The sequence below is a fragment of the Pelobates fuscus genome, chromosome 4, assembly GCF_036172605.1.
Source record: "Pelobates fuscus isolate aPelFus1 chromosome 4, aPelFus1.pri, whole genome shotgun sequence".
NCBI classification, from domain to species: Eukaryota; Metazoa; Chordata; class Amphibia; order Anura; family Pelobatidae; genus Pelobates; species Pelobates fuscus.
Genome location: NC_086320.1, coordinates 196,548,886 through 196,574,102, shown reverse-complemented (window position 1 = coordinate 196,574,102; position 25,217 = coordinate 196,548,886). Strand labels below are relative to the sequence as shown.

Sequence of the window (25,217 nt, the reverse complement as noted above, 5' to 3'; positions counted from 1 at the left end):
ATGGGATGGATGTCTTCTTAAATTTGTTTCCTATTAAAACATAAAATGTATTTTCCAACTAGTTCATGAATTCCCCCTATTAGTACTCATGTACTCATGTTATAGTTTTATTATTCTTAAATATTATTAATAATTATAGTGCTACATTGGGTGAAATGTAGTAGGTATAATATTTGGAGTTTTACTTTCATTAAGTATACATTTTCTACACCATCTGCTCCTAAATATATTTGGATATGGTAGTAATTTTAAATGTATTTTGCTTTCAACTGTTTGATTTGTATGAAAATCTGAACTAATATAATAAAATTTGAGCCTTAGAGTTAATACGTTTGTGCTTACATTTTTATATAATTGAAAATGTTTTTTATGAAAATATTATACTGATATACACTCTATGTTAGCTACTTACCTTCTAATTATCAAATTGATTTCTCAGCTTAGAACAGTTTTCATCAGTCAATAAGCATTGAGATGTTATTTGAACCCTGTAGATTCTCATAAATAGTAGTAACATTAGCTAGTTGAACTCAACATTTGTGGACTTAGGAAATGTATGTCTCATAAATGTCTCATTAAAAATACTACACAAATGTTATAGTTTGAGTCAACCTTAAAATAATGATGTAGTGCAATTAACGCTTCGGTCTCTTATCACTGTGAGGTATTGGTAAAAAAAAATATCACAAGTCAAAATTAAAATGTTGTAAGGGGAAACTAAAGAACACGATCATAATTCCATAATAAACTGTACATGGCCAAAAAAGGAAGTTTGTATTGCAATGCAATGTTTTAAAAATATATAGCAAAATATAAATGCTTTGTTTGCTATGAATACTCTATATGAATGTGGCACCACCAACTTTATTAAGCAATTAAAAAATATACACAAGGGAAAATAGTTTAGCTTCTTTTGAAAATCTGAAACCCCCACTTTTAATATGAAAATGGCACTTGTTTCTACAGTAAAAGTGAACAACTTGCTGAGTTCCAAGTATTAATTTATTTTAAATCTTGTGGTTATGCTTCCAGTTGTTTTGTAAATAAAACAGAGTTTTAGAAAAAATATACTAAGTTGTTCTTTCTTGTTCCTTTTCTCCATAGAGTTCTGCTAACCTTTTAAACTCTGGTCCCCAGTCATCAAGATAAGTATAATCCTGGTCGGATTGTGTTCCAATTGAATCTATAGAACTGATAGATCCTGCTTCAGATCTTTGACCCTCATATGCATATGTCTGTAAAGAGTCATAGGGTGGCACACTTGGGTCATGGTCAGCCTCAGCAAGTCTTTGTTTGATGAATTCTTGAACATTGATGCTCTCTATGGCTGAGAGATCTTGGTGTCTTGGTGTACACATTACATCAGGTCTAATGTCTCTTCTATATTTTAGATCTTCAGCAGCAGAAGGGTTTCGAAGAGCAGATATATCAAAAGCTTCAGTATCTTCTTCTCCACCACCCTCATCATCATATGTTACTACATTTTCACGAATATCTTCCTCAGAAATAATCAAAGGTTCCTTTTTTCCTCTGCGTAAGGTAATGAAGAGAACTACAATAGCTACAAAATAAGGAAAGTTAAATTGTATTAATTAAATTCTAAATGTTTTATGCAATTTTTTTATAAATAAACTTTTCCATATCATCAAATGTGTCTGTTAATCTCATCAACATGTTTGTAAAATATTAATAAACTCTAAATTTGTTATTTTGATTAACTAAGTTGTGGCAAAGATGCAGCAGAAAAATGTATTATTCACATTTTATTAGATAAAAACATATTAACATTCTATGATGTCAGAGGAAAAACATTATCAAAATATTATTTAAAAAAAAATAATTGCAGTGATAATAATTACAAGGTTTGCAATTCTGAAACAGTTGAAGAGGTATATTACATAAAGTGAATAAAAAATCTGAGAAAATAAATAAAAGTCCCCCCCAGTGCTTATAATCTGTATTTATACTCTGCTTGTAATACTTAAAAGGATATGATTTTTTAGGGGAAATATCATTGACCTTTTTTTAAGGAAGATATAAATTAGGATACTGACAAATCTTTTCAGTTTGTGTTCAATTTAACAAAATTTACGCTAATGTAGAAATCGGCATATTTGAAATGATTTTTTGTTTTTCTTGACAAGACATATGGCATCATGCATTTTTATTTTAATATTTTAATAACATCTAATATATCATAAGTTATTTGTTGGGAATATTTATTTACTTTTATTTCTCTATCATAATTACAAGACAATATTTTCAGGCTCGATTTGTTGTTATTGGGACAAGGTTAGAAATAAAATGACATTACTATTAAAAATAAAATAAAAATAAAAATATATATTTATATATGGAATATGGAATATGGAAATATATGGAAATATTATTGCAGTATAGTGTAGGGAATGCTAGTTTTTATTTAGTAAGAATATAGTACTGAAAAACTCTGTATAGACTTCTCAGACTGTGTTCCTTCAGGGAAAACATTGCAGGAGATGATTCTTAATATTTCACAGATGGTGCAGTGAAAAAGCCTGTGATTAAAATAATGCAAAGTTATCTGTCCTTTAATTGATTATCAAGACTCCGTTTTAAGGAGGGAATTGCCATGTATATTTCCATACAAACCTATCACAAATAGTTTTAACTGATCTATACTGGATATAATGTGAAAGTTTATACATTAGTAAATAAAAAGAAAAGCATAATATTTAATAATTAGAAATATTTTATAATTTATTCTAAAATAGAAAAATAGTTCTTCAATGCATATTTATTAATACAAAAATGATTAACAAAGGCTTTTGATTTTAATACACCTTTCATTTTCAAGTTTAAATTATTGTATTTATGGGTAAAAGGATTGCTGTAGTTAAAGGGACACTCCAGTGCCAGGAAAACAATCCGTTTTCCTGGCACTGCAGGTCCCCTCTCCCTCCCACCTCCCATCCCCGGTTGCTGAAGGGGTGAAGACATCGTCGCTGCTTCTTCCTCCGCCGCCGCTCCTCCCCTTCATTATGTCAGCCGGCGGGGGAGACTGATCCCGCCCGCTGGCTGGGGAAACCTAATGCTTTTCAATGCTTTCCTATGGGGATTTTAGCGAACCTGTGCTATGGACCAAGAAGTGCCCTCTAGTGGCTGTCTGGTAGACAGCCACTAGGGGAGGACTTAACCCTGCAAAGTAATTATTGCAGTTTATGAAAACTGCAATAATTACAGTTGCAGGGTTAAGGGTAGTGGAAGTAGACACCCAGACCACTCCAAGTAGATAGAGACTTAAAGTCCATAGTCAACGCAAAGTGTATTTGTTAAATATGTCACCATTTGTGTCTATAAGTAGTAATTTCAACCATATTTTCCTGTTTTTTGTGGAAAGTAGTAAGATATTCTTAGAAATCATCCAGCAAATAAAAGTTTACTTGAAAAGTACGTTGTCTGGAGAACCACAGTGATCACATTTGCACAAAGAACTTTAATAACATAAATGTCTTTCCTAAGATTTTTTTTTTTTTTTACAATTTTCTACTTGTTTAAAAGTCATGCCTACATGCCTACTTATATAGATCATTTTATACTTTTTACTTAGTATTTTGGGTTATCACACTAATTAGGTTGCTTGCTTCTACATTAAATATATCCACAGCACCATTTTAATTCACTTACTATAGTTTGTATTATATAATCAAAGAAATATCTTATATTCATTGTGTCCTTCATGCATGAAAGGTTGATTTCCAAATAACAGACATTGATTCTTTTTTAATTTCTAATTATGACCTATACTAAAAACCTAATTTAACAAAGGAAATCTAGACATATATAGCTAGATGTATTTATTTTAAGTGCATATTTTATTATTTGTACTGTACTATAAAGTGATGTATTACCCATCTGATTCTATCGTACAGATAATGAAGAAAAATATTCACTTTAAAAAATGTTTTATCCCAGAAATCCAAATTGGTCCCTATTTTCCCTTAACATGTACCACTTTTGATTTAATTATATAAATTAATATATGTATATTTGCATTCATGATGTGCATTTATACAACTTCCGCCGGGACTTAAAAGAGAATCTATTATGCAGTGTAATACAACTTTTCAGATCTTTGTCGCACATTATTTTTTTTTTACGTGGAAAAACACCGGACGAGCACAGAAGCAGTATTCCAATAAAAAGTATTCCTAAAGTGTCCCTTTAATTGTAGGACCAAAATATCTGCACAATAAAACCCTAATTCAGTATGCTCAAAATATTACTAAAACATACCTAGCAGAATTACCACACAAAGTAGAATGGCAATTAAGGCTCCAGTACTGAGTCCAGCAGAAGAGAGAAATGCCTCAGCATGGCATGTCCTTACACGGCCGTCTCTTTCACAAGCACACACTCTGATTGTAAGGGTACTGGTGCTGCTTAACGATGGAATACCACTATCAGCAACAACGACAGGCAGATAGTATTCATCTTGAGAAGTTCTACTAAATCTTCGACGTCGTGTTATAATGCTGGCGGTGTTATCTAAGAAAAAAAAAAAGTTGTAAAATTATTACCAGTCTTTTCAGCAATTTTCTCAAACAGAATGTTAGCTTGATGTCCCAGATCTCAAAACCAACTATATAAGTTTGTTTTACTCTTTTAGATTTCATTGATATTCCAAGCACCACAGCAACTATGGCTTATTATTGTGATGTCCAACCATTTTCAAAATGTTAACAAAAACACCCACCACTATGGCATCCTTTACTGGGATATCAAAATGTGGAGTTTTACTGACGAAAACCTTTGAATCAGTGTTTTAGTATTTACATACACAATAATTCATATTTTAGCATAATCTTGAACAATTTATCCTAAATAAAACAATTTAACATTATTAAGAGTAAAGTGTGTTTTGAGGCAAAATAATGTCATTAAGAAGTTATGGATAATAATAAAAAAAAAAATGAATATAAAGGTTGGGTGTTTTCTAATGTCTCCAGAATCATGAGATGGAATTTTTTTTTCTATTGTACTGTAATGCTTTAGACTGCATAGATTGTTCTAAATCACTTAAAAGGTTAAGGTTAGGACTAGGGTTTCCTTCATCTGCACCATTTCTCCCTATATATAATTGAAGTACAGTGGTTATGGTACCAGGAATGCCCTGGTTTCCTCTCAGATTAATACGACAAACCCTTTTCGAATGGTTTGACAACTTAGCTGGCCCGATTGGGGGCACGCACCTCATCTAGTCTTCTCCTGCTGGTAAAGCTAAATATATAGCATTTTATTTTGTAGTATTGGTGTATCTAGTGCTCTTTCCAGCTCTTGGAGCAGCAATATTAAGTACTCTGCATCCCTGCACTTTAGCACTTGGCACCTTACTATATTTGAAATCTTCTGTAAGTTTATAGCTGCTATCCTTAGGGGTTCTTGGCCAATTTGGCTGTATATTGAATTATTTTATGTGAACTTTGTAGAGAAATGAATAGATTGGGTAGCGTTTCCCCCCTAGAAACTGAAAAAAAGGGGGAAGAACGCTCCCAGTCAACCTGGTATAGGTTAAAAAAGGACCGTTTAAGGTGCTATACCTATAGATGTAACCAAATAAAAATAAAGGTATCAAAAATAAAGCATACTCATATGAGAAAAATAGTGCGAAATGTATCCTGGCAAACGCAGTGAAAACACTGTAACTTTATTAAATAAACCAAACAAAGGATACAAAATCTCAGTTCCCAGGAGATCCCTCGTGCATAGTGCCAGTGAGTGATCAGTGAGAGAGGGATCCAGTGAGGTAACCCGACGCGCGTTTCGGAGTACTAGACTCCTTCGTCAGGGGTTGAAAAAAAAGGTATCGTCCACGACTTTTTTGCTTTTTCTCTGTGGATTGTCCAAAAGGCATACCTGGTGTTTCCAGTGTTCAATATGCCTCAAGGTTTAATCGGACTTTAAGATATATCCACAGAAAAATTCTGTTAGTAACCAAGCATCTCCTGGGAACTGAGATTTTGTATCCTTTGTTTGGTTTATTTAATAAAGTTACAGTGTTTTCACTGCGTTTGCCAGGATACATTTCGCACTATTTTTCTCATATGAGTATGCTTTATTTTTGATACCTTTATTTTTATTTGGTTACATCTATAGGTATAGCACCTTAAACGGTCCTTTTTTAACCTATACCAGGTTGACTGGGAGCGTTCTTCCCCCTTTTTTTCAGTTTCTAGGGGGGAAACGCTACCCAATCTATTCATTTCTCTACAAAGTTCACGTTAACACAGGGTTCAAGCCCATATTTAGGTGGACCTGGTACCACCACCCTGACCAATTATCCCAGTCACTGATTCAACAATCTGTGGACCAGTGAAGAAGGGATACCATTTATAGTCTATCAATTTGAATTATTTTATGTTTTTGCATACATTGTGCATGTTGCACTATTGCATTTTACTGTTCTCAATAAGGTGGACTTTTGGATTTCTACCTACTGTTATTTATTTATGAGATTCTCCTGTACTGTATTAATATATATATCTTAGTGATTGTGGCGCCCTGTAGTCTGAAGTAGTGTTCAGACATTGTGTTTATTGTGTATAGAGGTTGGGAGTGACCTCACGACAGTGGCTTGCCCACACTAGAGTTGTGACCTATTATCACCTTCACCACCCGCCATTTCACTTTAAAGCTAAATATGCCTGACATGACCAAAGCAAGTTGTCAAACCTTTCTGAAATGGCTTGACAGATTTCTGTGGGTGCCGGACGGAGCACTAATGGCAACATAAACACTACAGTGGACTGTAATGGTTTTGGTACTTGGAGTGCTTCTTTAACAGAAGAAGAACTGAATGAAAGGTGGCTTCTGCAAATAGCATCTACTGCCCAGGATGATAACTCCCACTAATCTTGGTCAGATTGGTGCATACCTGTTCCAATCACCATGCTATCCAAAACCTGATATAGTGCATATATAGATATACACTAATATATATATATATATATATATATATATATATATACACACACACACATACACATAGATATATATATCCACATACACATAAATCAATGATTACAATTAAGAAGCATTATACATTGCGTAAACTACTGGTTATAAACAGTTGAGAGGTTTGTATCTGTTTTAAAATGCTGTTAAAATGTACCTTTGTTAACATGTCACATTTATTGGCTATATTGAACAAATAAGAATTATGGAATGGACATGTTACATATCCACAAAATTGCTAGACAATGGAATAGAATGTATACACTACACAGAATCTGAAGGGCAGCACAGTGAAATAAGGATGATTTCATTGAACAGAGTCCTTGAACAAAACACTTTGGAACTATCCAACCATGACCTACATGCATTTTCCTTACACACCTGCTATGATTTTACCTGTCATGAAATGTGTTTCAGGAAACACATTATGCTTATGCTATATGTGGACTTGTTTTAAAGCACAAATATATTATTTGTGGGAAACCATAAGCATTTATAGGTAATTTAGGCAATTATGTAGGCAATTTAGATGTGTTGGATGATTAATGTGTTGGATGATTAATATTTCACAAATAACTTAGTGAAACATTAAACATACACAGATATCTATCTATCTATCTATCTATCTATATATATATATATATATATATATATATATATATATATATATATATATATAAACCTAAAAAGTGCAGCATAATTAGAATATATTATGTAAGGTAATGAAATGAAAGCAATTTTATGGCAGGACAGGAGGCTTCATATTTGCATTACCTTCTTTACTGAAACCTCCAGCAGCAAAGAAACAGTAAACAGAACGTTTCAAAACAACCAATCAGAACAAAGCAACAGTAGTATAAAACCCCTAAGCAGGCTCTTCCACTTCCTCTTTCTTTGCTGCTGCCTCCAGGTGAACACTCACCAACTCAGAGTTGTCTCTGCTCTGGGTTGTTTTTTATCCTACATGCTGCTTGTTTATTTAAACAGTCTATTTAATCAGTCTGTTTGCTAGGTTTATTTAGGCAGCTTAGTTGCTGGATTTATTTAGGCAGGGTTCTTGCTGGATTTGTTTTAACAGTTTGTCTGCTGTGTTTATCTAGGCAGTCTATTGCTGTGTTTATCTAGGCAGTCTATTGCTGGGTTTAGCTAAGCAGTTTATTCTTTGTTATTTCCTATACCACTTCATGCTATGTAGCTGCTGTATCACTTGTTAACATCTGTTGCTGTATTTAGGCTATTATCTGATATATTCTGGTTACTGCTCATTGATTTATTGTTATTCTGGGTTACTTTATGCAGTTTTTCAGCTACCCCCCTATTTACTGTGCCTGTCTCACATGCTGCATATATAGCAGATCCTGGATAGCAGGATCTGCCCCAGGCACTCTCACAGCTCACATCTGCAGCTTACTATGACGTCTGACGCAATGTGACTATGTTCTCTATCTTGGCAGTAGACTTGTCATGTTTTTTTACTAATTAAATGTGAATCTCAGATTTAAAGGGGCATGTTACTGCTCAAATAAAAATCATTGTTTACAAAAATCATTGTTTACCAAGACTATGCCACATGTGATATGTGCTAATCAAGTCTTTCTCTTAAGGTTCAGTATTTTCTCATAAAAATGAAATGGCCTGTTTTTCAGCACCTAGCTCCCCTGCCTAGGATTTGCTGCCCTTCCTGCAAGGGACTTCAATTTTTCCACTATACATACACTTTGAAAGTGTATCCTAATATAATACCTGAGTGGTCTGTAGATGTGAGTCAGCTTCTAGCTATATGGACCCTTCTACCCCTCAGGGGGGCTAACTGACCCTGCATACAGCCCTGTTATTACGGGGGGTGACCACCCCCCGTCCATACTTCTGGGGCTCTACCCACTACTGGACCATATTAATGGACGTATGACACCATTGTGGGCTGGGTGACCCCCTCCCTCTGGCAACATGGCTACCAATGAGTATCCTGCTGGCTCTACGGTGTCCTGTAGGATTAATGCTGAGGGTGACCCCCTCCTGCTTCCTACACTAATGCTCCGGCAATGTCCTCTTATTATTATACTGAGGGGGAACCCCTCCTACAGTCTGCACTGCTGGACCTGCAGCTTCCGGGTATACCCGTAAAAGAGGGTACCCCTCCCACTGATTGAGCTACTGTTCTTACGGTGCCCTGCTATACGCAGATACTGAGGGTGACCCCCTCCTGTGGACTATTCTGCTGGACCTACAGGGTCCCGTTATAACCATCATGAGGGTGACCCCCTCTCGCTGACTGCACTACTGGGTGTACAGACCTTTGATATCACACTGAGGGTGACCTCCTCTTACCTACAGCACTGCTGGATCTGCAATGCTCGGTTATGGTTATATGAGGGTGACCCCCTCCTGCTTTCTGCACTGCTGAACCGGCAATGTCTGGTTACTTTATTATACGGTTAACCACTACGGCACTACTGTACCTACAGTGTTCGATTATGTTCAGACTGAGGGTGACCCCTCCCCTGCTGGCCTATATTGCATGGTATGCTTGTGCTTGTTGGGTGACCCCCTCTTGCACACTGGGTGACCCCCAGCTGGCCGCACCAGGTATCACTCCGACAGTGTTACCACTATGGCAGTTATGCAATCATGACCGAAGGACAAATCTCCCACACCCAGAAGGTCACTTGGCCTTGTGGTGTATCACCAAATTAATATAAATATTACACAAGGTTCGTCTACATTAAAAGGTATTTATTTAGAAGGCAACAACACAATACTATAAATGTATCACAAACACACAGCCCAGACCCACGGAGCAACAACCCTTTTAAATCTATCTATCTATATAGTAATCCCCTTCCCCACACGTTTGATCTCACCCACGGTTAGGCCTTCACATCTAGTAATGGCTCACTGCTGCAAGTCCAACATCACATCCACCAAGGAAGAAAAGGAAGCAATAGAGTATAACATGGTTCACCAAGATAGCGCATGGCGTCTGCACATCTGCTCAGTAGCACAGCCAAGAAGGAACAGAGAGAAATGAGGATAGTGGGGGGAGTGGCTATCTCTCTCCTGACTTGTAAAGGTATTGAATTACCTACTTACCATATCAAAGTAAAGCTTATCCCCCTGTAAGAAAGATCTACATGAACTTGATCACATGACCCCTGGTCACCATGCTAGTTTGATGACAGAATGTCACCACAGGCCTGTCCTCATGCCACCCCGCTGACCTCACTGCCAGAAAACATCAGCATCCTACAGGTACTCCACCAGCCATCCTACCGGTACGCGTTGGCTAACGGATGGATTCATCAAGAGGATCAGTCTTCATGACGGAGTCCGGAAAGGACCCCGCAAACACCTGATATAGGGTTTGCCCTCTATCTGGGACTAACCACTGGATGTCGATGACACGCGGACACAGATGTTTCCTCGGGACAAACGGCGCGTTACAGCTTGGAAAGCGGAGAAGACTATATTCCCTTTGGGAATGGACCGATATGACTTTTAGGTATCGCCTAGTTGGTTTCTACCCCTGAGAACCGCAAAACGGCCCCTGTCCAAGCTGGACATCAAACTGGCGGATTTGGCATCCAAGTGCTGGGTCTGCTCTCCGGAGTTACCCTCACGTACAAATTGAGCTGACATGTCTCTATTCATAGGGTTCCCCTTAACTAGCCCCAGAGGTCTCTCGGACCATGCCCGGACTCAGGATCAAGGTTGCGGAACCTTGGATCGTTCCATGAGCGATACCCCTTTTTGCTGGAGTTTGCCATGGGAAAGCAATCTCTGACTCCCTGTCTCTTAATGTCCTGTGTGGGTTCCACAGGGGTAGCCTGCCATGACTGGTGTCTGGAGAGATGTTTGGGTCCCTATGGCGGTCCTTATTATGGCTCTCTCCATTGTCTGGCTGAGTTGCCCTCTCAGGGTAGGATCGTATGGGGCCATTCACGTCCTATGTCAGCTAGTGGATGACTCATGTGCGTTTTCTCAAGATTCTGGCATTGGTAAGGATCTCTTGGTCTGCAATCTACCTAGAGGTGTATACCTTATGGGAGCCCTATCTCTCGCTATTCCTCAATTCTAGTGGTATCGTGTGTTCTGCATTTCCTCGAGGAATGACCTGATGACAAGGACTTGCCTTGCGCCAGTTTTTCCGCTTACGGTTTTCCCCAGTACATCTTGTATTTCATGGCGTTCTGACGTCATGGTATCGAGGTAGTGTCTTCTTCCTTCTTGCCATTCAGTACATTGGCTTCTGCTCCACACATATTTCATTTCTATTCGTCCTCTGTGTTGAACCCCTATTCTCCGGATAGGCCACAGTTCTGACAGGTTGTACACGACCATATAGATCCAGGATCTGGTTCTTTTGTCCGTCTACTCATGGACAGCTGTTGATTTCTGCGTACAGCCGTTTTGGACTGTTTCTGCATCTTCGCTCGCCCGTTGGATTTGGTGGATCCTCTCATTGGCTGACCTTGAGAGTTCCTTGGGACACTTTTTGGTTCGGGGTGCTGTCACCTCAACAACTTTGGAAGCCGTTGGGTCCCTTCTGCATTTTCTCTACACCGCTGCTTGGTTTAGGGAATGGGTTTTTCCATTCTACTTTTATTTCAGTCCTCTATCTCATATTGCTTCTGGTTCTACTACTTGGGCGTTCAAATTGCAAATATGAAGCCTCCTGTCCTGCCATATGGATTATTCTAGCCTCGGTGAGGGAATAATCTAAATTTTATTAAAGACAGGAGGCAAATATTTCCCCCCCCCCTTTTTTTTTTTTTTTTTTACGTTCCCTCCCTGGATTTGGGTCTTATTCTATTATAATTAATTGGGGATATTGTTATGTTTTGTGAATGCATGGTTTTACATAATATAGGTTATTTCTATTATTCAGTGATGATTGTCCGTGTGCATTTTATCCATCATTTTTGTGTTGTAATTATATTTCTTCAATGCCTTTTAGTTTAGGTACATACTAGATACTAGGTCTTCATAAGAACTGTAGACTTTTTGTTTATTCATCAGGTATTATGATGTGCAAGTGATATTGTATGGATATGACATCTTGCCTTGACAGTTTACTTTCACAATGTTTTCCTTTTTCTTGCAGTGTAATCTGTTTTTTCTCTGGGCTTGACAATTGTTTCTCTGGATGTGTTTGCTACAATGTGGATTTGTTGGTTTCCTTGCTCTCCTGCTCGACCTCATCAAAGAAAGAGGAAGTGGAAGAGCCTGCTTAGGGGTTTGGTACTACTGTTGCTTTGTTCTGATTGGTTGTTTTGAAAAGTTCTGTTAACTGTTTCTTTGCTGCTGGAGGTTTCAGTAAAGAAGGTAATGCAAATATTTGCCTCCTGTCTTTAATACAATTTAGATTATTCCCTCACCGAGGCTAGAATAATCCCTAATCATATAACTACAATTATTGTCAATTTCCTCTGCTTAAAAGGTTACATGTAACATTCAGACAATGACATGCATTGTGACATAGTATTATATGGGCAAGCTTTATTTTTATACTTAATTGACTTGAATTATCCATTATTTTATTGCATTCAATAAAATATGTCATACACATTAACTAAAATAGAATACAAGTACAAAATGCTGCAGTGTTTGTGCAATAGAAATAATGCTTAATTGGTTGATTAGAATATTGTAGAGTATTATATGTGAATAATTTTTAACAAAGTTGTAGGCTTCCTGATATTTTACAATGACTGTCTAAATATAAAAAATATATAATTACATCAAATTAAATCAGATTCCAGTGAAAAGCCTACATGGACAATATAAAAATATGCATTTGCGCTAAATGCTTTTTAAACAAAGATTATGTACATATTACACGTGGACTAGTTGAAGCGTTATATTAACTCACCCTGTCTTCCAAAATCAATTTTATGTCAGCACATAAACTATCAGACACAATTCAAACACTATTTTAGCAGATTTGCTGGCAAATTTACAGATTGCATGTTGAAAGCTCCATCTATTTGGCTCACAGCCCACTGTGTAATGTCTTCCCTTCAGGCATGAATGCACCTGTTTGATGTCTTCCCTTCCGGCACAACAGTCATGCAAATAAAGTTTTGTGTCTTAAGGATACAGAGATGTGCATTTGATGTTACTTTACCTGATTACAATAATCATTTACATATACTATGTACTAAATGCATATATCAACATGTTCACTATGTATCTGTGCTTCATTAGTTCATTGTATATATACACTCATAGGACTAACTGGTTAATGAATAAATGCCTGGAATATTTATTGTAATCTGTCAGTTATCCCAGGGTGAATTCAATATAAACAGAGTCTTTATTGGCACATTTTTAAGATTCACATCATGGACATGGAGATAATTAATTATATATATTTGGTACCTTCATTGTTCTTTATGGTAAAATTGGGATTCATGGTGTGACCCTCTGGAAGAGAAAAGTAGAACCTTGGCCCGTTAGCGGTGTCATCTTGGTCTGTAGCTCTAATGGTATGAATAACCTAGAGAAAGGACAATATGCTAAGTAGTTTATGATGGTTTCATATTCTTTATATACATTCTTCATTGTTTTATACATAAACATAATATCACTGAACAATTGTATGAATGATTTACTGTGAAATACAGTTATGCATTTATCATGTAAAATAGAATTTCAAAGTTTATCAGAAATAAACAAATACAATAATTATAATACCTGTATTTAACAATTGTCACAACATAAGTTGGGAGTTTTCTAGAAATTTTGTAATTACGTCTCAAGAGATGCTCAAGAATAATAGGCCATGTAAAAAGAATTCAGGACTTCACAAGATTGCAGCACACAGTGTCTCTTGAAACAAAACTATTTTTGGTAATGTATAATCAGGGCCCATCCATAGACTGTGCTGGAGCCAGGGCTCCAGACGGCACTCTGACAGGGGCAGCATTTTGCCACCCCTGTCGTAATCTAAAACAGGATTTCCCAACCCTTGGCGGTGGTGGAGCAGCACCGCATGGGTTGGGAACCTGTGTGAGGGTCCTTCGGGTGGCCCATGCCCTCAGGGCCACCAGATGGACATATGCAATGAGCGGCCCGGTCGTGCACTGCGGCGCTTTAAAACAGCACTACTGGGCCCCTTCCTATATGCATGGAGAGCTTGGTGGAAGTGACAGCATATCACTTCCTCCCAGCTAGCTTGCACAGCCGCGCGGGAGGAGGAGGAAGCAATGAGCATGGGGCCGGATAGGGAGAGAAGGCCCTTAACTCCCACCAGCCACAGCCAGCAGAAGGTAAGAACCTGCTGGATGGCTTAATTTTTTTAATGTGTGTGTGTGTGTATATCTGTTTGCATGTGTGTAATGTGTGTGTATCTGGGTGGATATATGTGCATTTGTGTGTATCTGTGTGTTTGTATGTGTGTAGTGTGTGTATCTGTGTGTGTGTGTGTGTATGTGTGTATCTGTGTATGTGTAGTGTGTGTATCTGTTTGTATGAGTGTAATGTGTGTGTGTATATGTGTATCTGTAGTGTGTGTATCTGTGTGTAGTCTGGGTATCTGTGTGTTTGTAGGTGTGTAATGTTTGCAGTGTGTGTTTGTATGTGTGTCTATGTGTATTGTGTGTGTGTGTTTGTGTGTGTAGTGTGTATCTGTGTATGTGTAGTATGTGTGTAGTTTGTGTATAATGTATGTGTGTAATTTGTATCTGTGTGTGTAGTGTGTGTATCTGTATGTCTGTGTATCTGCATGTGTGGCCATGTGTGTATCTATATGTGTCAGTGTCTGTGTGTATGTCTGTATGTCTATGTATCTGCAGGCATATCAGTGTGTCTGTACATCTGTATGTGTGTCAGTATCTGCATGTGTGTCAGTTTTTGAAACATATACTGACACACGCACAGACACACTGATTCACAAGCAGATATATAGACTCACAAACACTGCCACACATGCAGGTACATAGACAAACAGATACAATCACTGACACACATAGTATAGTGTATCGGTAAGTGTATTGACTGCAGTGCACACACAGACACAAGCTACATCCCCAGCATTCACACAGACACACGCTACATCCCCAGCACACCCACATAGAGACACTACCATTGCAGAAGCATATACAGGGAGTGCAGAATTATTAGGCAAATGAGTATTTTGACCACATCATCCTCTTTATGCATGTTGTCTTACTCCAAGCTGTATAGGCTCGAAAGCCTACTACCAATTAAGCATATTAGGTGATGTACATCTCTGTAATGAGAAGGGGTGTGGTCTAATGACATCAACACCCTATATCAGGTGTGCATAATTATTAGGCAACTTCCTTTCCTTTGGCAAAATGGGTCAAAAGAAGGACTTGACAGGCTCAAAAATAGTGAGATATCTTGCAGAGGGATGCAGCACTCTTAAAATTGTAAAGCTTCTGAAGCGTGATCATCGAACAATCAAGCGTTTCATTCAAAATAGTCAACAGGGTCGCAAGAAGCGTGTGGAAACACCAAGGCGCAAAATAACTGCCCATGAACTGAGAAAAGCTGCAACATAACTGGAGTGCCCAAAAGCACAAGGTGTGCAATACTCAGAGACATGGCCAAGGTAAGAAAGGCTGAAAGACGACCACCACTGAACAAGACACACAAGCTGAAACGTCAAGACTGGGCCAAGAAATATCTCAAGACTGATTTTTCTAAGGTTTTATGGACTGATGAAATGAGAGTGAGTCTTGATGGGCCAGATGGATGGGCCCGTGGCTGGATTGGTAAAGGGCAGAAAGCTCCAGTCCGACTCAGACGCCAGCAAGGTGGAGGTGGAGTACTGGTTTGGGCTGGTATCATCAAAGATGAGCTTGTGGGGCCTTTTCGGGTTGAGGATGGAGTCAAGCTCAACTCCCAGTCCTACTGCCAGTTTCTGGAAGACACCTTCTTCAAGCAGTGGTACAGGAAGAAGTCTGCATCCTTCAAGAAAAACATGATTTTCATGCAGGACAATGCTCCATCACACGTGTCCAAGTACTCCACAGCGTGGCTGGCAAGAAAGGGTATAAAAGAAGAAAATCTAATGACATGGCCTCCTTGTTCACCTGATCTGAACCCCATTGAGAACATGTGGTCCATCATCAAATGTGAGATTTACAAGGAGGGAAAACAGTACACCTCTCTGAACAGTGTCTGGGAGGCTGTGGTTGCTTCTGCACGCAGTGTTGATGGTGAACAGATCAAAACACTGACAGAATCCATGGATGGCAGGCTTTTGAGTGTCCTTGCAAAGAAAGGTGGCTATATTGGTCACTGATTTGTTTTTGTTTTGTTTTTGAATGTCAGAAATGTATATTTGTGAATGTTGAGATGTTATATTGGTTTCACTGGTAAAAATAAATAATTGAAATGGTTATATATATGTTTTTTGTTAAGTTGCCTAATAATTATGCACAGTAATAGTCACCTGCACACACAGATATCCCCCTAAAATAGCTAAAACTAAAAACAAACTGAAAACTACTTCCAAAAATATTCAGCTTTGATATTAATGAGTTTTTTGGGTTCATTGAGAACATGGTTGTTGTTCAATAATAAAATTAATCCTCAAAAATACAACTTGCCTAATAATTCTGCACTCCCTGTATGTTGTTTTTCTGGTGGGGCAGCATTTCATACTTGGTGTGTCTTGGGCCGGCCCTGTGTATAATGTTTTCTTTTATTTGTTATTTGATGAATATGTACAGTTTTCATACCCTTGGAGAATTGGTAATATATGTGCCAGTTTTAAAGAAAACATGAGTGAGCAGGCAAAACACATTTCTTTCATTTTTTTATAGAATTCATATTCAACTGTAAGTTATAACAGAATGGCACAATCATAAAACAAAACATGGCAACAAAGAAAAAAACGAAATTACCCCTGTTTAAAATCTGCCTTCCCTTAGTTCTTAATACTGTGCATCAATGACAACATGCAGTCTTTTGTAACAGTTGTCTATTAATCCCCTAATTCTTGCAGGTGGTATAGCTGCCCAATCATCTTGGCAAACTGCCTCCAGGTCATGCAAAGTCTTTGGTCGTCTTGCATGAACCACACGTTTGAAATCTCCCCAGAATGGCTCGATGATATTAAGGTCAGGAAACAGTGATGGCCACTCCATAACCTTCACCTTTTTCTGCTGTAACCACTGGAGGGGAAACTTGGCCTTGTGCTTATGGTTATTGTCATGCTGGAAAGTCTAATTGTGTCCCATATACAGCCTTTGTGCAGAAGAATGCAAATTGTCTGCCAGTTTTTTCTGATAACATGATGCATTCATCTTGCCATCAATTTTCACAAGATTCCCTGTGCCTTTAGAGCTCACACCCCCCAAAACACCAGTGAGCTGCTACCATGCTTCACAGTGGGGATTGTATTATTTTCACTATAGGCCTTGTTGACATCTCCAAACCTCCAAATATAGTGCTTATGGCTATGACCATAAAGTTCTATTTTGGTCTCGTCACTCCAAATTACAGTGTGCCAGAAGCTGTGAGGCTTGTCAAGGTGCTAATGTAGCCAGTCTTTATGGTGGCATTGGTGCAGTAAAAGCTTCTTTCTGGCAACTCAACCATGCAGCTTATTTTTGTTCAAGTATTGTCATATTGTGCTCCTTGAAACAACCACTCCGTCTGTTTCCAGAGCAGCCTGTATTTCTCCTGAGGTTACCTATGGGTTTTTCTTTGTATCCTGAACAATTCTTCTGCAGTTGTGGCTGAAATATTTCTTGTTCTACCTGACCTTAAGAATTCTCTGAATTTTCCACTTCTTAATAAATTATTGAACAGTACTGACTGGCATTTTCAAGGCTTTGGATATCTTTTTATATCCTTTTTTATCTTTATAAAGTTTTCTGCTACCCATAGCTCAGTATCTACCCTGCTCAATGCATTCACATGAGAGCTAACAAACTTATTGGCTCATTTATACACAGACACTAATTGTAATTTTAAAAGTCCCAGGTATGGGAAATTAACCTCTAATTGCCATTTTAACCTATGTGTGTCTCCTTGTTTGTCTGTAACAAGGCCAAACATTCAAGGGTGATTTCTGTGATCATTATGATTTAAAAAGGAGCCAAACACCTATGTGATAATAAATTAATTCATATGATCACTATCCTTCAATAAAATATATTTTTTTGCATGACCAGTCATATTTTCAGAATTAATGCCAACATTTCACAGTTTCTGCCAGGGTATGCAGATTTTTAAGCACAACTGTATATTTAATAGTATGTATTTGTGCTATCAGTCTTTTATTAATTAGACTCAAATAATCTAAGGTACAATAAGATTCATCTCTACAAGAAAATTGGAATTATGCAAACAGAAAATAAATATAAGGACAGCTCTAAATCAAATTGAGCAAAATAGAAAATAATATAACTCTATATTTAAATAAACCCTTTGAAAAATTAGAGATAATACAAAAACCATAAAACAAGCACTCACATAGGAAAATACGGAAAAGGTTTATTGGAAGCACCATAGTCCACAACAGAGGTGGGAGAGTAGAGACCAATTAACTAAATTTAACTAAATTCCTAGCGAATTTCATACCTGTTGGTCCTTAGTCATGGACCACTACAGCATGCTGTATTGATTAAGCAGCATGGATTGAGCCTTTAAATTCATATTCTATAAAATGTATTAAGCAGTAAAAGGTTGTATGGACTATATTTTATTGGTGTAATATCTGAAAATGTTGTTTGGGTTCATTATTTGAAATAAATGGTTCTCTAGAATTGTCGGAATTCAATAAAATTGCAAATTGGAAGCCAAAATAGGAGAGTTGGAAAGACTATCCAGTAAACCAAGTTTGTGGTTCTGCAATTTTGGCCTTATACTGTATGTGCAATTTACTGGGTAATTCTGGGCAGTCTAAAGTTTCATGAATAACCCTATTTGTGGTGGGCATTGCATCACAGTTACCAATATGTTGGCCAATCTATATAGATTTTGCTGATGTTTTTTAGCTCTGTATAGGACTATATTTTATACAGTATTTACATTAAATTAATTGTATCTTTGCACAAAAGTATGTTTTTGTACTTAATATTCAACACTGAAACTAAAGAAACTGGAAAACATCTGGAGCTAATTAATCATATTTGATCATTTTCCCCTAGACTATATATTCTATTTATTACAATAAATAGACGATTGTACTTCCCAATCCATGGTTCTGACATAATATGTATGTTTAAAATACACAAATATGCTATTTCGTTTTATTAATTACCCTTAAATGTGTAGTTGTCCACCTAACATTTTTTTTTAACTACTAAAACATATTTTTTTTTGCTTGTTAGGGGATATCAGATCATATTTATTGTGCAAATGTGTTTTTATATACATAGTGAAAACACAAACACCACAGCAAGCCTTATCTAATGTTACGACATTAGATAAAAAAAAAAAAAAAAAAGAAAGCATAACATTATGTTGGATAAAACCCTTAGAATAAGTACAAAAGTCCTCAGTCAGAAATGCATGGGATTTGGAAAAGGTACAGTCATGAAGGGGTTAATAGGGAAATTAACTGTACCTACTTGTAAGAGGGGTTTGGATAGATTGGGGGACTGGGCACTAAAATGGCAGATGAAATTTAACGTAGAGAAATGCAAAGTTATGCACTTTGGGGTCAAGAATGTACAAGCAACTTACACCCTAAATGGTAGTGAATTAGGGATAACCACACATGAGAAGAATTTGTGAATTGTTATAGACAACAAATTAGGCATCAATGCACAATGTCAACCTTCAGTTGATAAGGCCAGTAAGGTTTTGTCATGTATAAATAGGGGCATAAATTCTAAGGATGAATTTTTTTTTGCCTCTTTATAAATTGCTGGTTAGACCACACCTTGAATATGCTGTGCAATTTTGGACACCTGTTCTAAAGAAGGATATCATGGCACTATAAAAAAGTGTAGAGACGAGCTACAAAATTGATAAAAGGAATTGAGCATTTTAGTTACGAAGAAAGGTTAAAAAAATTTAAATCTCTTTAGTTTGGAAAACAGTGCCTCAGAGGGGATATGATAACATTATACAAATTTTGCTTCAAACTGTTTTCTTTTTCCTTCTTTTGGATCAACAGCAAAAAACAAATGTGAGGAAGGCTGAACTTGATGGTCGCAAGTCTCTTTTCAGCTTTGCAACTATGTAAATGTATTCGGGGCCAGTACAAATCATTATCTGGAAAACTATTCATAAACAGGGCTACACATAGGACACGGGGTCACACATTTAGGCTGGAAGAAAGAGATTTCATCTAAGGCAAAGAAAGGTTGTTTTTTTTTACAGTAAGAGCAATAAGGGTGGTTTTATCAGAGTCCATACAGATGTTTAAACTGAAATTGGATAAATACTTGCAAAAACATAACATACAGGGATATAATTTCTAATTAGTGGGGTAATAGCTGCTTGATCCAAGGAGACATCTGACTGCTATTTTGGTGTCAAGAAGGAATTTTTTCCTAGTTTGTGGCAAAATTGAAAGTGCTTCAGACTAAGCTTTTTGCCTTCTTTTGGATCAACAGCAAAAACATATGTAAGGAAGGTGGAACTTGATGGATGCAAGTCTCCTTTCAGCTATGTAACTATGTAAATAATTTCAAGATTACTGTAATATGCTATGCATTTGTGAACTCTCCATAAAATGTTGTCTGGGCATTTTAAAATAGAGAAAATATGATAGTTTGTTGGTACTTCACCATGTTAGAATGTATTTTAATAATTTGATACATTTGCATATTTCATTGCTATCTTGCATGTGAAGATAAGTTGTATACTTTATGTGTATAATTTGAAAGGGCTTAGTATGTTTTTTTTAACTCTATGCATAAGTGCACGCTTTTTAAAAAATGAATAGGTCACAGATTTCATGATGGCTAATCTTGTCCCATATCTTTAATTTTATTTTAGGCTTCAATCTGTATGATATGGTAAACACAGACAGCTCAGCCAGAATATTCCTACTTTTGTTAGATGTATAAATGCAGACAAGGATAAAGTAAATTTATTTGTAAAGAAGAAGCATTTGTATTCTGTGTTTTAACTTTAAAGGGAAATGGCATCCAAGTGTACCAAGGCTCAGAATAAATGGTAATTCGCCGAAGATATATTTTCGCTAAAAACGATTTATTCAACTGCAGCAGAATTTATTTGATTGTTTTGCAGAGACGTTCTCTGTATAGCACTTCATCAAATCAAGGTTAGATATCCACTGGAATACCAATTCATTCAAATATCTATAACTAATCTGTAATTAATTATAGATTAAAATGGTATGTTTAAGTATTTGTAATTAGTCTGAAAACCTGAACTATCTGTCAAGCTTAATATTAATCTATTTAGTACAACCATATATATCAAGTAATGATATATTTTGAGATGCAAAGCAACAACAGCAGAATATGAACTAAAATTGTGTGATCATATACAGTACATTATTTAAAAGAACTTTGCCATGCACATGACTGATGACTATTCATCACCTTCTTTCTGATACCCTTATCCCTTCTTCTAAAAAACAGGGTAGGGCAATGGCCACAGCTTGTCAAATAATTGTCAAATTAATGTTAGCAGTGTATATATATTAACAACTGTCAACTCTTAGCACACAGCTTACCTCAATGAATTTTCAAGAGTCTTATATAAACTGCATCTCATCTTCAACCAAAAGCAGGCTGCAACTCCACAATCTTATTAAGGACAGCAATATACTTATTGAGCTGATGAGGCTACACCACCACCACTGAGTCACACCTCCTACTCAAAGAGGGGCAACTCTGCACTGCCTTGAAACTGTGCCAACTCCACCCCTGCTTGGAGACCAAATAAGTTTAAATGGACTCCATACTTTCTAAACAGAACAATGCCTTTTCAGCTGTGCATTGCAAATTACCAAGCCAGTAATCCTAAAAATATATCTAGCAACTTGGTCAAATGACACTTACTCCATTTGATCACCTTTGCATTAGGAAGTGATGTCCATATAGGTCATTGAATTACCTCAGATCATTCCAGGAGGAGATTGCTATATAAAGAAAGATTACATTATGCTTACAGGCATATATATTAGGAGCCATCAGCCCTTTAAAATCCTCTGAATCACAAACCCCTTGGACATATCCTCCCACCTCTTCAAATGACAGTGAAAGGAAAGAGCGTACACACTGCACTCTGCCAAAGATAGTGACATGTGCCTCTCTTTCAAATGGAACAACGAAATACATCTTACAGGAACTTGGAGCCAAGAAAGAGCAGAAAGGAGACCTCAGATGCCCAAATGAAGGGTAATTTAAAATTCAGTGCAGGACAGTCCATGAACTACTGTGTATAGGATAGATCCCCCAAAATTACCCCACTGAAAGTATTTCATCATTGATGTTATTAACCCCAGAACATGAACTATTCTAAACCAAATGTTGCACTCCAGGCATTGAAGCTTTATTTTTTTTATTTTTTTATTATCTATGTGCAATACCACCATCCGATTCTTCAATTCAGAACCCCAAAACACGCCAACCCCGAAGCATTAATAAAAAAGTAAAAAAGTAAGAATGTAATTTTTCAACCCTCTGCCTATAATTATCAATATGGTAGTTGGGCAGAAAGGATCTCCAAACCTCCAATTCTGCCTTAATCCATTTCTAAATTCAAACAAAATGGAAAGGCTGACGAATTCTCACAGTCGGCAAAGACAACCTACGTAAAAAGACCCGCCCCATGGACACTACCCTACTTACAAACTGCATATGTCCCAGGAGAGATAGCATCTGGTGCAGGTGAAATGTATTATTTCCATTTACCTGGTGCACCAAAATCACAAGCATCAACAATTTATCTGCAGGCAAATGAAAAATATTACTGGTCAGGAAGGACAAGGACGTGGAGGGATCCAAAAGGCAGACTGAATGTCAAACTTAGCCATCAGTGCTCCCTGACTAGTTGACCAAATCAACTCCAAAGCCCTATTGAAGGAGGCATAGTTGCATAGTGAACCCAAAATTCCTCCCTGACAATACCACCATTAACTGAGGTTCTAGATAGAAAAAAATGAATGAATTAGCCAAAATGATTAATTATTCAATATTTAGGTGTTCACCCTTCTCACCCATGACAAGAAATCAACGTATTCCCCATTTGATAGCTTAACTAGTCTCCAAAGGTACATGGAGTCGTAGGAGCAATTTCATAACATGATTTAAAGTAAAAACAAAAAGAGAAGGCCCCAACTCTACAGACCTAAGCACATTAGGGCAATGACTGTGTATTTTAATTTCACTTTGTATTTTTAATATTATGCTGTACCGTATTGTAACAATGCAATGTTTGTGGTCCCAGAAGATACTTGAAAACAAGAGAAATCTCAATGTATAAATAAATAAATAAATACATTACTACAGAATTGGAAGAAGGAATAGCAGAGACTCAAAAGCTGCACTAAATCGCTCTTTCCCTTACTAATGGAGAACTGAATGCAAGCCACACCACACCAAACTAAAATTTGAACCAGCACCATCCTTCTAGACCTCCTTCTCTGAATTGGAGTCTCTCTGAAGCTGATTCTGCTAATTAGAGACCCTTCCAGCCCCCTCAAAAATGGATCTGGGATCCTAAATAGAGCTGTCCTCTGGCGTCTTTGTGATGTCGACAACCAAAAGTGATCAGGTATGTGCCAGGGCCCTATTATGCCACTGTGGAAGGATGTCCAGACATCATGTACATGCCCCAAGAGAGGGTGGAGCAATGTCTTAATACCCAGCCATGACAATGTGGCAGTCTCAGCAGAAGAGAAAAAGTAACACTGATGAAGCAAGCTATCGCTCCACCCTCTTGTCTTCCCCAGACATTATCTTTGGACCTTAATGGACACCACCAAATTGCTAGCTGCTGATATAATTTACCCAGCATTTGTCTTTGTGCGCCCAGCACAAGAAAAGTACAAAATAGAGCTGCCAGCAGTGTCCAGGTGCTGTCTGACCAGTTTCCAATATTCCTCAATCAGGTAAGGTACACAACAAAGTACCCACAGTGGCAGCAGTCATGTGTTCGGGGGAAGTCTATATCTAAACACCAACATTGGGAGGTATGAAGATGGAAAGTAAGGTGGCAGTTGGCATGATTTTTGATTTTGAATGCCTTATTAAAGAGTGTATCATCCTGGCATATCTTCACACAATGACAGACTGCACTGCAAATAACAGTGGAGTACTGCACTCATGGAATATACAGATTAAGAATGTGTGCAGTTATGGATCTCTATCTCAGTAAACTGCAAGTCAAATAAATCAAATACAAATATATATTATAGTTAAAACGAAAAATAGTGTGTAATAAAAAAACAACAACAATAACAAAAAACAGCTAAAAAACACACGTGTGCAGAATAACCTCATAAACCTCACCAATATAAAACATGAACAAGACTAGTTATATGTTTATGAAACTCATAAAAGAGATCCATAAGTTAAAACATAAAACAAACACAAGTGGAGTGCTTTGAATATTAAAAGGGTATCTTACCCTCATGTATAAACAATTTTAGGAAATTAAAATTCTCAATGACATAAAAAAGAGAATAAAAGCTACATATAGTGCAGATGGTGCAGAGTAAAATACAATAAATAAGTGGAAATAGGCACACTCACATGTATTGGAGTCTGAAGAATTAGGCTCACACAATAAACAGATGTGCCTTTCCATCTAGCACTCCACCTATCTTCTAATAGGGTAACCTCACCCTCAGAAAGCAAACATAGGAAACCAATAGTTTAATCCTTCTCGATATTTTCTAGTAGTACAAAAATAGATTGTATACTACTCACCAGATTTAGGGCCTTCCACTCCCAGGCTCTAAGGTGTAGAGATGTAATGCATGCCACGTTGTGGGGTTGTGGGGTAATAGTACCGGGAAGATCAAATAACAGGAACCTGGACTCCCAATCTTCCTTCAGATGTCCGAAATCCTTTTATTATTTTATATTCTTTTTTAAAAATTAATATTATATGTTATTTATTTATTGTATATACTAATAAAAACACTTTGTACATCCCCTCTGAGGTGGCGTATTTTCTTTTTTTAACTGAACACGTTGATTTGTTAACTAAAATATTTTATCTTTTTCATTAATTTTGCAGCCCTCCTCTGCACTTTTTCTATGCTATCCTTCTTTAGAAAATGCTCAAAAATTGTACAGCATATTTAAGATGTG

General features: G+C 37.1%; 1 protein-coding gene across 1 annotated transcript in view; it reads right to left on the bottom strand.

The window, feature by feature from the left end:
• Positions 1-935: 935 nt before the first annotated feature.
• CDH18 (cadherin 18) overlaps positions 936-25,217 on the bottom strand; it is a 696,504-nt gene continuing 672,222 nt past the window's right edge. The window contains exons 11-13 of the mRNA XM_063451839.1: positions 13,372-13,489; positions 4,276-4,527; positions 936-1,561 (exon numbers count right to left, since the gene is read on the bottom strand). Of these exons, the coding sequence (XP_063307909.1) occupies positions 1,071-1,561; positions 4,276-4,527; positions 13,372-13,489 (861 nt within the window). The 3' untranslated portion in view covers positions 936-1,070. The remainder of the gene's footprint in view (positions 1,562-4,275; positions 4,528-13,371; positions 13,490-25,217) is intronic.